The 14,574-nt window shown below is 39.2% G+C and overlaps 1 protein-coding gene across 2 annotated transcripts in view; it reads left to right on the top strand.

Annotated features, from left to right (window-relative positions):
* The window catches only part of CPSF3 (cleavage and polyadenylation specific factor 3), a 33,471-nt gene extending 19,528 nt beyond the window's left edge, over positions 1-13,943 (top strand). Inside the window, exons 11-18 of one of the 2 annotated variants that reach the window (XM_019970726.2) lie at positions 478-630; positions 1,627-1,735; positions 3,078-3,176; positions 7,721-7,815; positions 9,543-9,630; positions 10,571-10,640; positions 11,690-11,786; positions 13,756-13,943. In XM_019970726.2, the coding sequence (XP_019826285.2) occupies positions 478-630; positions 1,627-1,735; positions 3,078-3,176; positions 7,721-7,815; positions 9,543-9,630; positions 10,571-10,640; positions 11,690-11,786; positions 13,756-13,857 (813 nt within the window). In that variant the 3' untranslated portion in view covers positions 13,858-13,943. Of the gene's footprint in view, positions 1-477; positions 631-1,626; positions 1,736-3,077; positions 3,177-7,720; positions 7,816-8,946; positions 8,975-9,542; positions 9,631-10,570; positions 10,641-11,689; positions 11,787-13,755 lie in introns of those variants that run through there. The other variant, XR_011569409.1, reaches the window with a different exon arrangement.
* Positions 13,944-14,574: the final 631 nt, after the last annotated feature.

Here is a 14,574-nt window from a genome sequence, read left to right as displayed (position 1 = left end):
TATTTTATATGGCACTCCTTTAAGAAATAGAAGAAAGCATCAGAAGTCCTTTTTTTCCATAGAAAGCTTCTCTTGATAGTCTTATATTAAGAAACCTGAAGAAAACTCTGGGTGTTTTCTGGGACAGTAGGAGTAGCAGTAGTTGCACGCGAGAACCATGTGCACTTAAAGTGGAGAGAGACTACAGAAGTCACCTCGTCCAGCTGCTTTCTAGAAAAAATCATCTTCCATAAAGGTGTGTGTCTCACTAGTGGCAAATACTGGAATGGAAAAGAGATTTCTTTACTCCCTCTTGAAATAAGCCAAATAGAATGAAAACCTCATACATGTTTGATGGACTGGGAATCCTTAAATGTAGTAAAGTTTAATGACTTCAAATATATCTCCATTTCATATAATAACTAATTCAGATAAAGGCCAACATTAACCTGAACTAAGGATGCTTCCCTATGTGCTTTTAAAATTTATGCTTTGTAGATTTTAGTCCATGGAGAACAGAATGAAATGGCCAGATTGAAAGCAGCCCTGATTCGAGAATATGAAGATAATGATGAAGTTCACATAGAGGTTCATAATCCTCGGAATACAGAGGCAGTGACCTTGAACTTCAGGGGAGAAAAACTAGCCAAGGTAAAAGGTTATGGTTTTGTTTTGTTTTTTTTAAGGTTATGGTTTTTAATCCTATCCATTCCTAATAGTTCATAATCCCTTTAGGGAAATGTGTATTAAGAAAATCCAGCTCTTAATAGAATCAGAATAATGTGCTTAACAATGATTTCTGTCTACTCAGTATTTTAATACTATAAGACTTCATCCTTGTGTTTTTAGGCTTTTTCTGTTTCCACTAATGTTTTTTCATATGGAAAATTTTCAAATAAATTAGGTTTTGAGTTTCATAGCTTTTAATCCACATTCCCAACTTACTTTTCATACCTATATCAGATAGTAAACAAATGTCCATTACGGTTTTGTTTTTTCCACTACTGTTTTTTACTACATCCAATACAGTATACTGTCTACCTCCTGGCCTTCTCCCTAAGAAACTGAAGATAGGCCCGTGTCTAAACATAATGTCTGTGGATACAATGGAATTTGTAAAAATTTGTTTTTTCAAGAGTTAATCATTTTTGATGAAATGTAAGATTTTTCACAATTTAAAAAAGAAATAGTTGAGAAAAAAAATCTTCACCTGAAATTTTAGTGGGATGCTGTAAGAAGTCTGCATTTTTACCTCCTGTTCATCAAAAGTCTTTTAAGATACCGCTAACGGGAGCTTTTTCATGATTTGTCTGAAGCTTTAAATATCAAGCGTGTTAACGAGCAGCTTGACAGAATTCTTTTAGTACATGAGCCAAATTCCAGGAAGCCATTTGATAAATATCATTTCTTGCAGTCAAATTGAGGAAAATTTGCAGAAATTAGGATGTAAGGCTTTTTTTGCAAAATAGAGCCAATGGTTGTACTGCCTCCTGAATCTCACTGTTCACAGAACTTTCCAGGGGATAGTTTAATGGAAAGGCTCAAATGGTCATCATTATGATTGAGTCCCTGAATTTTTAATTGTGTTTCACAAGATTCTGTTCTCTTCAAATTGTTTTGGGCTCTTTTTCTTCTTTTTTAAAATAGGTCATGGGATTTTTAGCAGACAAAAAACCAGAACAGGGCCAGCGGGTCTCAGGAATACTTGTTAAAAGAAACTTTAATTATCACATACTTTCTCCTTGTGACCTCTCCAGTAAGTATACTATTAAATGTCGAATGTAATTTGATTTTAGTAGATTAAAAAAATCTGGGACTTCCCTGGTGATTCAGTGGTTAAGACTTCCTGCTTCCACTGCAGAGGGCTCAATTGGAAACATAAGCTCTTCTATAAGACCAGTTGGCTACTGCTGACGCTTCTTAAGCCTGTCTTCTACATTTCACATGAAGTACTGGTACTTTCATTTCCTGAAGTGATGTTAGACTCTCCACAGAAACTTTTTGATTTGTATGACCTTCAGTGTTAAGTTGCTGGCTAAGCCTTGTGTTTAAGCCCGTGCAAATGCTAAGCTGTCCTCACTTGTGCAGTAACTATGGTGTTTGTGCATGTGTGCTAAGTCACTTCAGTCATGTCTGACTCTTTCAACCCTATGGATGGTAGCCCAGCAGGCTCCTCTGTCCATGAGATTCTTTAGGGAAGAATACTGGAGTGGGTTGCCATGCCCACCTCCAGGGGATCTTCCCAACCCAGGGAGCAAACCTGCATCTCTTACACCTCCTGCACTGGCAGGCAATGTATTCTTTACCACTAGTACCACTTGGGAAGCACCAACTATGGTATTATCTTCAAGTAAATAACTGTGCTCAATTTTATTTATATGACACTAATAAAAATGATTTAGCAAGGAATAAGAAATAACAGTGATGTTTACGGTGCAGCTGTTAGATGAGCCAACTGTCAGCTTTCAGACCATCACACAGTAGAAATATAACTTGTCCCATTAACAATTGGTGAGGTCTTAACTCTATGCCAGACATTGTGCCAGGTACTGGAAGACTAGAGATGTATTAAAACACACAATCCCAGGCCTTGAATAGCTCTCTGTTAAGGGAAAGCATCTTGTGAAGAGCTAATCACAGTATTGACCCAGGACCTACAGAGTGCATGAGTATGTGAGGAGAGAATGGGCCAAGAAGAGTTAGGAAAAGCTTTGTAAACCAGGTTGCTTTTATGCAGGAGGTGAAGGATTGCTAACTAGAAAAGATGGCAGAACACAGCTGGCCTACTGGCTTGGAGATGTTTAGCGACCTGATGTGTTTGGAGAAATGAGAGTGCCTTCTGGAGCACAAGTTAACTGTTGGCTGGGGTGGGGGTCCGGGTGAGGGGAGTAGGGGGTGGGGGTCGGGTGAGGGGAGGGGGTAAGGGGGAGGATGTAGAATAGGAACCAATTGCGGAGCACCTTGTTATCTTGAAAAACGTGTTCTCGCTTACTTTGCTTTTACTTCTCTTTCCTTTACTCCCGATCTGTGTTTGCAAATTGTGTTTTGTGGAACTAGTATTGTTTTTTACAGCATATTTATTTTAATTCCCTCTCCAGATTATACTGACTTGGCCATGAGCACTGTAAAACAGACCCAAGCCATTCCATATACTGGTCCTTTTAATTTGCTCTATTACCAGCTACAGAAATTGACAGGTGTGTATTTATTAACATTCACTTAATTCTTTCCTGTTTTTTGCATGAGTATATATCTAGGAAGCCAATACTGTACCAATAAGAAAGATGTCACATCTTCGCAAAGACAGCACGTTTTAAGATTTAGTGTGACATCTGCAGATGGGCTGATAAAGTGGTTTCTCCTATTCCAAGAGAGAAGTATACTACACAGTACTGTAATTTTTTGAAAGCAACAAACAGGTGTTGCCCCCGGTGTTCCTGCAGTCTCTGGGAGCTGCGGGTGGCTCTGAGGGCAGCAAAGGAAGCTCTGGGTGCTTGGCTTGTGGGGTGGCGGCGATTTAGATCCAGCCAAAGAGCGCCAGCACCCACACAGTGGCCTACCCAGCGGCGATGCTACCAGCTCCTCACTCTGCTTAGGCCACCCGTGAACTTGGGAGTATGGAATGAAGCAGGGCAAAGGCTAATAGAGTTTTGCCAAGAAAATGCACTGGTCATAACAAACATCCTCTTCCAACAACACAAGAGAAGACTCTATACATGGACATCACTAGATGGTCAACACCGAAATCAGATTGGTTATATTCTTTACAGCCAAAGATGGAGAAGCTCTATACAATCAGCAAAAACAAGACCAGGAGCTGACTGTGGCTCAGACCATGAACTCCTTATTGCCAAATTCAGACTTAAATTGAAGAAAGTAGGGAAAACCACTAGACCATTCAGGTATGACCTAAATCAAATCCCTTATGATTATACAGTGGAAGTGAGAAATAGATTTAAGGGCCTAGATTTGATAGATGGAGTGCCTGATGAACTATGGACTGAGGTTCGTAACATTGTACAGGAGACAGGGATCAAGACCATCCCCATGGAAAAGAAATGCAAAAAAGCAAAATGGCTGTCTGGGGAGGCCTTACAAATAGCTGTGAAAAGAAGAAAAGCGAAAAGCAAAGGAGAAAAGGAAAAATATAAACATCTGAATGCAGAGTTCCAAAGAATAGCAAGAAGAGATAAGAAAGCCTTCTTCAGCGATCAATGCAAAGAAATAGAGGAAAACAACAGAATGGGAAAGACTAGAGATCTCTTCAAGAAAATTAGAGATACCAAAGGAACATTTCATGCAAAGATGGGCTCGATAAAGGACAGAAATGGTATGGACCTAACAGAAGCAGAAGATATTAAGAAGAGATGGCAAGAACACACAGAAGAACTGTACAAAAAAGATCTTCACGACCCAGATAATCACACCCAATGGTGTGATCACTGACCTAGAGCCAGACATCCTGGAATGTGAAGTCAAGTGGGCCTTAGGAAGCATCACTACAAACAAAGCTAGTGGAGGTGATAGAATTCCAGTTGAGCTATTCCAGATCCTGAAAGATGATGCTGTGAAAGTGCTGCAGTCAATATGCCAGCAAATTTGGAAAACTCAGCAGTGGCCACAGGACTGGAAAAGGTCAGTTTCCATTCCAATCCCAAAGAAAGGCAATGCCAAAGAATGCTCAGACTACCGCACAATTGCACTCATCTCACATGCTAGTAAAGTAATGCTCAAAATTCTCCAAGCCAGGCTTCAGCAATATGTGAACCGTGAACTTCCTGATGTTCAAACTGGTTTTAGAAAAGGCAGAGGAACCAGAGATCAAATTGCCAACATCTGCTGGATCATGGAAAAACCAAGAGAGTTCCAGAAAAACATCTATTTCTCCTTTATTGACTATGCCAAAGCCTTTAACTGTGTGGATCACAATCAACTGTGGAAAATTCTGAAAGAGATGGGAATACCAGACCACCTGATCTGCCTCTTGAGAAATTTGTATGCAGGTCAGGAAGCAACAGTTAGAACTGGACATGGAACAAAAGACTGGTTCCAAATAGGAAAAGGAGTACGTCAAGGCTGTATATTGTCACCCTGTTTATTTAACTTATATGCAGAGTACATCATGAGAAACGCTAGGCTGGAAGAAACACAAGCTGGAATCAAGATTGCTGGGAGAAATATCAATAACCTCAGATATGCAGATGACACCACCCTTATGGCAGAAAGTGAAGAGCAACTAAAAAGCCTCTTGATGAAAGTGAAAGAGGAGAGTGAAAAAGTTGGCTTAAAGCTCAACATTCAGAAAACAAAGATCATGGCATCCAGTCCCATCATGAGAAATAGATGGGGAAACAGTGGAAACAGTGTCAGACTTTATTTTTGGGGGCTCCAAAATCACTGCAGATGGTGACTGCAGCCATGAAATTAAAAGATGCTTACTCCTTGGAAGGAAAGTTATGACCAACCTATACAGCATATTCAAAAGCAGAGACATTACTTTGCCAACAAAGGTTCGTCTAGTCAAGGCTATGATTTTTCCTGTGGTAATGTATGGATGTGAGAGTTGGACTGTGAAGAAGGCTGACGCCAAAGAATTGGTGCTTTTGAACTGTGGTGTTGGAGAAGACTCTTGAGAGTCCCTTGGACTGCAAGGAGATCCAACCAGTCCATTCTGAAGGAGATCAGCCCTGGGATTTCTTTGGAAGGAATGATGCTGAAGCTGAAACTCCAGTACTTTGGCCACCTCATGCGAAGAGTTGACTCATTGAAAAAGACTCTGATGCTGGGAGAGATTGGGGGCAAGAGGAGAAGGGGACGACAGAGGATGAGATGGCTGGATGGCATCACTGACTTGATGGATGTCTCAGTGAACACCGGGAGTTGGTGATGGACAGAGAGGCCTGGCGTGCTGCGATTCATGGAGTCGCAAAAAGTCGGACATGACTGAGTGACTGATCTGATCTGATCTGATATCTAGGAAAGGACGTTAATTTTGATAATTGTGTCAGAATTGCACAAATTTTATTTGTACTTCACCTGGTCATGTTATCACCTTTAGGTGAAATTTTAAAAATAGTCTGATAAACATTTTTTAAATCCCATAATATTTCTTATTCTTGATCCACATAAAATTCTAAAATTGTTAGTAGTTTTTGCTTCTTGTATTTAAAATCCACTTCAGTTAACATAATTTTTATACCTAGTATACCTAAATTTTATAATGTCTTTTCTTCGTTCAATGAAAGTAATTTTTCTGGTTCCATCAGTACAGATCTCTAGAGCAGATTTTTTAAGAGTGCATGACCACTGCCCAAAGGTCAGTAAAGAGTAACCTCTTCTGTTTTCATATTAGACCATTTTGAATTAGAGACTTTTGTGTATGAACATCATGAAGGTCAAAGACTAAAAACGAGGGCTCTATCTGATAAATAAGAGCTTCAAATCACGAAGTTATACTTTCTATTAACATGTTCTTTGTAAATGATATAATACAGTACTGCTAAAAGATAAACCAATAGAAAGAACATTTTTTTTTTTTAACCTCAGAACCTCATGTTAGAAAGTAACACAGGAAGTTAATAAAATATGTCTGAAAGTGTTAAGTGTCAGTTGCTTGAAAAGTGAAGTCGCTCAGTCATGTCCGACTCTTAGCAACCCCATGGACTGCAGCCCACCAGGCTCCTCCGTGCATGGGATTTTCCAGGCAAGAGCACTGGAGTGGGGTGCCATCGCCTTCTCCTTACAAAGCATCTATTGGACACTTATTAAAAGAAAGGTAGAAAACACTTATAAAGGACATATTATGTGCTCAGGATGATTCTAGATGCTTCACACATTGTATACCTACAAAGCCTTATGAAGAGATCCTATTATTATCATTTCCACTCCATTTTGGATAAGGGTTGCTTAGTTGTGTCCAACTCTTTACAACCCATGGACTATAGACCACCAGGGTCCTCTGTCCATGGGATTCTCCAGGCAAGAATACTGGAGTGGCTTGCCATTCCCTTCTCTAGGGGATCTTCCAGACCCAGGGATTGAACCTGGGTTTCCTGCCTTGCAGGCAGATACTTTACCATCTGAGCCACCAGGGAAGCTCAAAATATGTCTGAATTAACCCTTAATTAAAAGGTTACTGGGAAGACCAGAAAAGCTTTATCTTAGACAATGGAATTTCCCTGTAGAACTATTAAAACCTGTTAAGACAGAAGGTAGAAGTGACGGTTCATGTTAAATATTAAGATGCTAGTTGCTGAATCTCTTGAACAGACATAGATGTTTGACAGTCATCAGTTTGCAATTGATAACATGTTTAATGTTCAAGGTAAATTGTGTCTAGTTATGTGAATTTTTGTAATATAAGGCATTTGTTGATCTCTTTCAATTGCTATTAGCAATTTATATAAAATCTACTTAACTATTTAAAGTCTGTCTATACACATGAGTTATTAAATTTTTTTATTGTACCATCTTATTTCAGCTAACTCTATAACTAAATAAATTATGCTATAGAAGATTATTAATTTTTTATTATGGCTTTTTTCCAAAATTTTTTATGTTTACACAATTTTTAAAGGTTGCTTTCCATTGATAGTTATTACAAAATCCTGGCTGTCTTCCTCATGTTGTGCAACACATCCTTGAGCCTATCTTATACCCAGTAGTTTATACCTCCCATTTCCCCGCCTTGTATCGCCCCCCTCAAAAAATTATATACATCTTACAGTTTCTTTTTTTTCAGGTGATGTGGAAGAATTAGAAATTCAAGAAAAGCCTGCTTTGACAGTGTTTAAAAATATTACTGTAATACAGGAACCAGGAATGGTGGTATTAGAAGTAAGATGAGATCATTTACCTAAACAAGGAGGGGGAAATGTTTTGAGTTCACATGTAATTGTAGAGAAAATTGGGTTCTTCCCAATCAGGAAAAAAATTGTTGGAAAATATATATATGTATATTTTTCTTTGTAAGATCAGCTTTAAATATAGCATAGGTAGGCATTTTCTATATAGTTACAGTAGCATAGACACTAATAATAAATTAAGACTTGGTATTTAGTGTGTGTAATGAGCCAAAGCCTCTCATATGAGTAAGTGTTAACTGATTCTGTGGTATCCTAGAATGTCTTCAGTAATATTAAAAGGTCTTAAAATTCTCAAGATAAAAATATAATTGTTACTTTAAAGCAAACAAACTTGTCATGCAGTTCTTCTTAAGAGGGTGGAATCCTGCAACATTAAAATGACCCAAATCCACAAAGGCTCGAAATGATTAATTTAGGTAAATATGGTTCCCACTGTTATAATTTTAAATTCATATTGGTAGAATTTAGGACCCACACACCAAATGACTCTGATGGTTGATTTTCATAGGTTGTGAAGGTCACTCAGTCGTGTCCAACTCTTTGTGACCCCATTGACTGTACAGTCCATGGAATTCTCCAGGCTAGAATACTGGAGTGGGTTACCATGCCCTTCTCCAGGGATCTTGCCAACCTAGGGATCGAACCCAGGTCTCCCACATTGCAGGCAGATTCTTCACCGTCTGAGCCACCAGGGAAGCCCTTTCATAGGTTGGCATCTATTTAAAGAAGGATTTTCTTCAGTGAGTCCTGGAACTGAATGATCCAGGAAGATACCTTGTCTGTTTCTTTGCCTCACGGCAGACTGTAAATTTCCCAGCTCTGTGGTCTACTATTCTGTTTATACATATTACTGTTTAAACAAACAGAAAAAGATTGGTCTGTGCTGTTCCCACTGCAGTTCTCTGATTTAAGTTTGAATTGTGTTTGTAAGGTTAAAAGTAACTGAAAAACTGTCAAGAGAAATAGTTATCTATAACATGAAGTTACATAAAATAATATAGTCATATAAAGCATATCTAAGAAAGGGGAGAAGTTATTAGAGACATTAATTTAGCTCTTGCTACTAAATACTATTAAGAGAATGCATTTTTTTATTTCCTAGAATTAACATGCCAAAGAAGATCTTCAAGGTAGATCTTCAAGTGACTCTATTGCTTATAAAAGTACTCTTTGGACAGAGAATGATAAGAGGCGGGGTGGGGATCTCACCTAACCTGGCAGACAGGGAAGACTCTTCTAGAGCGCTGGGCACAGGACAGTGACAGAGGACCTTAGGCTTCATATGAGAGGCAGAGTAAATCTTTAAAGATGAAACTGGCTGTGCTACTAAAATATAGAGACTAGCAATTTAAGTTTGAATCCCAAAACTAGCAATTAATTACTGTTTATGTTATCTTACACAAATTACTTTTGAGTCAGTTTATTCCTTTATAATGAAGATGTGAGTTAAATGAGAGGATGCGTATAAGACACTCACCACAAAGGACCTACTTGGTATAAAACATTTTACTGTTGTTTAAAAAAAAAATTAGAGAAGTCAGCATTATTAGTTATTTTCAGTAAATAATGGGTCGGTTGATTTCAGTGAAATGCTAGAAGCAGTAGTCCCCCACGTACAGTCTGTGGATGGGTGCTGGTGATTACAGTTTGTGAGCGTGGCTGGGCTGGACCCCGCTAATTCTGCCTCTTTCCTTGCAGTGGTTGGCAAATCCTTCCAATGATATGTATGCAGATACAGTCACAACCGTGATACTAGAAGTTCAGTCAAACCCAAAAATAAGGAAAGGTACAGAAGTACTTCATTTTTTTCAATTCTTTCATTTATCCCATGGTTCTGTGAAATATAAAGCATAAAACAGTCCTCAAGAACTTGAAATTTCTTTATTATTTCATTCCTATAATCCAAGATATATGAATAACAGTGTATATTACTAATATTTTACTTACTTTTTATCCTGATTCTCCATTCGTGCTGTAAAAATGTGGTTGCAGTTAACAGGAAGATAAAAATCTCTTTAGTAATAGTCCTCTTAAAAACAATCAGAAATTCCAGAATATTGCTGAGTTGAGCCAACATTTCTAATATGAAAATATGCTGCTATATTCATGTCTAGTAAAACTTGTTAACAAAATGGAATTTCCATTGGGGGCAGTTTTGCAGTAATTTTGTTTTCTTTGCTAAGGAGCATTTTTTAATCAAAGAAAACGCCCATGAAAATATCTTTGTATCATTTCTTTATAGTTTGATTCTATTTTATGCATAATTCAGTGTAACGCATGTTAAGGTCACGTGTACGGCGGGCCTTTGTGTTCCTGGGGAGGAAGCTAAGCTTGAAATATTCCAGGAAGCCTCACATGCCAGCTCTATTCTAGAAGCACCTTCTGTGAAACACTATTATTCTTCATTGATAGCATTTGCTCCTGTTTCGTTTCTTAACCTGATGACACCTCAGTCTAGGTCTGGAAACAGCAGCTGTATCTGTACCTGCATGCATGTTCAGCCCTATCTGCCATTTATTTTGAGTCCCCCCACTCTGAGGACACATAAGAAAGCTACACATTTTTCTCAACTTACCTCCACAAGTTGATGCTCTATGTATATTTGTCACTTAAAGGATTCCAATTAACCATTTTGGTTTCTCAGCAACTATCTTCTGATTGTTGATTTGGAAATTATCCTAACCAGGAATATGGACATTGAACCCACCGTTCCTTTTTTTCCCCAGGTGCAGTACAGAAGGTTTCTAAAAAATTAGAAATGCACGTTTACAGCAAGAGGCTGGAGATCATGCTCCAGTAAGTGCTGCGTGATTACTGCTCAGCCGGGTAGTGACGCAGGAGGGAGGGGCTCAGTGCCGGTGCCATCGCTGCCTGGCTCTGAGGCTCAGACAAGGTCACCGAACTGGTCTGGGTGACTCTTTTCTATCAGTAAAGTGCCTTGAACCGCTTCTTTCCAACTAAATACCCCAGCCACTGCTGAGTGTAACTCACAGGAGGCCTTTGGAATTGATCTAAAGGCCCAGAGAGCCAGTGGACTGGGGTGCTTGGATTTGAAGACTACTCCAGTGCTTCATAGCCTTGGGGCTTTAAGCAAATCTGTGTCTTGCTTCCCTCCTGTCTGGAAGGGGCTCCTTCCAAAATGAAGTGAAAGTGAAAGTTGCTCAGTCGTGTCCGACTCTTTGAGACCCCATGGACTATACAGTGCATGGAATTCTCCAGGCCAGAACACTGGAGTGGGTAGCCTTTCCCTTCTCCAGGGGATCTTCCCAACCCAGGGATCAAACCCAGGTCTCCTGCATTGCAGGCGGATTCTTTACCAGCTGAGCCACCAGGGAAGCCCCCTTACCAAAATACATACGGATTAAGATAATGTATATAAAGTACCTAACACAGTGCCTGCTGAATGAAGCATTCTTAATAAATGATAGCTGTGTATTTCACCTGTCTTGTAAAATTAATAAAATGTATGAAAGTAAATAAATCTCAGGGGTAGATGGGGATAAATGCTGTGGCTGACAGTAAAGACTCTGCCTGCAATGCATGAGACCTGGGTTTGATCCCTGGATGGGGAAGATCCCCTGGAGTAGGAAATGGCAACTCACTCAAGTATTCTTGCCTGGAGAGTTCCATGGACAGAGGAGCCTGGCGGGCTATAGTCCATGTGGTCACAACAGAGTCAGACACAACTGAGCAACTGACACTTTAGCTTTTGGGGGGTAGGTATAAGTATTCCACTTCACAACTATAGGCTATTTCCAATATTATTTTCCCCCAAATATATAAAACTGTACTCTACATATTTGTAAAGCATTCTCCACTAATAGCGCATCTTTGTTTATTTTAAGGGACATATTTGGAGAAGACTGTGTTAGTGTAAAAGATGGTTCTATTCTTAGTGTCACAGTGGATGGAAAAACTGCTAACATAAATTTGGAGACACGGGTATGTAGCTGTTCATTTCTACGTTTCAGGACATCTGGGGGAAAAAAGTGAAAGCAAAAATCTCTTACATTTTGGCATTTCCTTCCAGTTTTTTCCTACATTTTAAAAATTGTGTTTGTGTTACCAGTTCTGTGTCCTTTTTATTTCTCTTTCATCATGAGTGTTTTTTGCACATTGCTGCGTAGCACACATTTCCCTTGTCTTTATTCCTCCACTGTTTTCTATTTGAATAATGTGCCTTAACCTCAGCATTTCGCTAGTGTGGCGTCCAGTTGACTCCAGATTTTTCAGAGAAGCTGCTCTTCTGTTGGCAGCAAGATCCAAGTGATTTGTCCAAACAATGGGCTTCGAGAGTGTAGGGCCTCCTCCCACCACACCCAGCAGATCTTTCAGGATTATGTCACAGACAGAAATGAACAAGTACATCCTCCTTGTGGAGTTGTTTTTGAAGATTAAAACAGTTCTAAACAAATAACACCTTTGGTATTTCTTCTGTATATACTTTGACTGTTTAGATGTTTTGAGAAAACACTAGATTTATTTTACCTCAATAAGAAGGAAAAAAAGCTAAGAACCTAGAGAAGAAATATTGAGAGCTAGTAAACCTATGAAACAAACGTTCAAATCAGATCCACTAATAATTAAAGGAAATACACATTTAAAGCATGAGACGTCACTGTTTCTGTGCTTATATTGGCACGAATTAAAAAGGGTGCTATGACCCAGTGACAGTGAAAGAAGAGGGGAACAGTGACTTCCAGGGCTATTTTGGACAAGGAAGAGGCTAGAAGTTGGGTGGCGCATTCTTTCTGCAGGGTGGTTTGGTGATCTGCATTGAAAGTCTTCAAAAAATAAATACTTTTATCCACAATTCCACTTCCTGGATTTAACCAAAGAAGATAATTAGGCAAGTGAGCAAAAGTATCTATAAAAGGATGTCTATTTTAGCATTGATTATAACACAGAAAAACTGCAAGAGACCTACATTTCCAAGAGTAGGATCTAATAAATAAAACAACTGAAAAAATAATATGTGTGTTATACCCTTATGATGATACTATATGTACAGCCACTAGGAATGATTTATTAATGTGCAAAGTCATCCATTTACATTATTGAGTGGGAGGGGAAAGTTATAAGATAGCAAGTATGATAAATTATCCCATTTTTGTTTTAAAGGAATATGTGTATAGCCAGAAGTCTAGAAGATTATATACTGAAAGGTTAAAAGTAGTTATCAGTAGGTCATAGAATTAAGGGTGTTTTCATTGCTAAATTTTTACATGAGGGATATTTATTGTATAACAAAAATTCTTTTAAACAGTATAGTTCTTTGTAGTTAAGAAGTAATTGGGAGATGACTGGGCTTCCCAGATGGTACAGTGGTAAAGAATCCACCTGCCAGTGCAGGAGACATGGTTTCCCCTGGGTCGGGAAGATCCCCTGGAGGAGGAAACAGAAACCCATTCCAGTATTCTTGCCCAGGAAATCCCATGGACAGAGGAGCCTGCAGGATACAGTCCATGGACTCACAAAGAGTTGGATGTGACTGAGCACGCAGGCACAGGAGACGATGAGTGAATATAGATCAAATTTAATACCAGATGTTGAGTAGATGACCACATCTATTGTTTGCTCAGTGTTTCAGTAATTTGTGTTGCATAGACTAAATTCCTGGAGTATCATTTGCTGGATCAAAACACAGGCTATGAAGTAAACAGTTCTCTCAGCTTTCCTTTTATTCTTTTTTTCCTCCCAAGTTAGCCTCTCGTTAGACCCAGTCATCATGCCACTGGGAATCTCTGCATCCAGTGCAAGCGCACAGGTATGCAGTGCAGCCCTTCTGGCTTTTAATAATCAAGGCCCCACCCCCTTGGGAACCAGTTGTTTTTAAAGAGCATTAGTTTACCTTGCATATAATAATTCTAGACACTTGCATTAAAAGGCATGTCTGTGCTCTCACTTTCAGACTGTAGAATGTGAAGAAGGCAGTGAAGATGACGAGTCCCTCCGAGAAATGGTGGAACTGGCGGCCCAGAGACTGTACGAGGCCCTCACACCCGTCCACTGACAGCCTCTGTCTGTCGACATTCAGCCTTTTGTAATGCCTGACTCTACTTCTGTTGCTTAAAATAAAATACATTCATTTCTCTGGGGTACCCTGTTCACTTTCGATGGCAACTGGCCTTTATCCAAGCACCTTGAATACTGCTAAATCACCACCAAATTTGTCCATTATTCTCACACTGCTGAATAAACTGCTGTTACTGATTCTACTTCTAGGCATGTATGCAGCTCCCTCAGGAACTTCAGATCTGCTCCCGGCAGCAGGGTCGGAATATCTTATGTCCCTTTTAAGGAAAGGTAATGTGTGATGGTTTGAGTTTTCATTTATATCCTCTTAATTTGAATTGCTAATTAGAGATTATCACTTAAAAGTTTTAAGCCCCCTTTCTATTTCTTTCCAATATTCTTACCAAATTCCTTAATTTATAGTTTGTAAAATTAGGACTTGAGATTCAATATTATTTCTTTGTATAATTCAATTCAGAAATATTCAAAATAGAATTTTTATGACTCAGGTTCAAGGGTCATATGTTGTCGAATTGTTTTATGCGTAAAGTAATCAGCAGTCCAGTTTCCTCAAGTACAAGTAATTTAGACTTGCAAGTAACTGGACACAGGAGTGTTGAGTGCCATGTGTGGAGGGCTCAGCCCAGGGCTGCTTTCTCAGGGAAAGGGCCTGATTGCTCCCTCTGAATGAGAATGAGCACAGACCGGGGCCAGG

This window comes from Bos indicus, chromosome 11, assembly GCF_029378745.1.
Source record: "Bos indicus isolate NIAB-ARS_2022 breed Sahiwal x Tharparkar chromosome 11, NIAB-ARS_B.indTharparkar_mat_pri_1.0, whole genome shotgun sequence".
NCBI classification, from domain to species: Eukaryota; Metazoa; Chordata; class Mammalia; order Artiodactyla; family Bovidae; genus Bos; species Bos indicus.
Note: the sequence above shows the minus strand (reverse complement) of the source record. Positions and strands in the feature narration are given on the sequence as shown.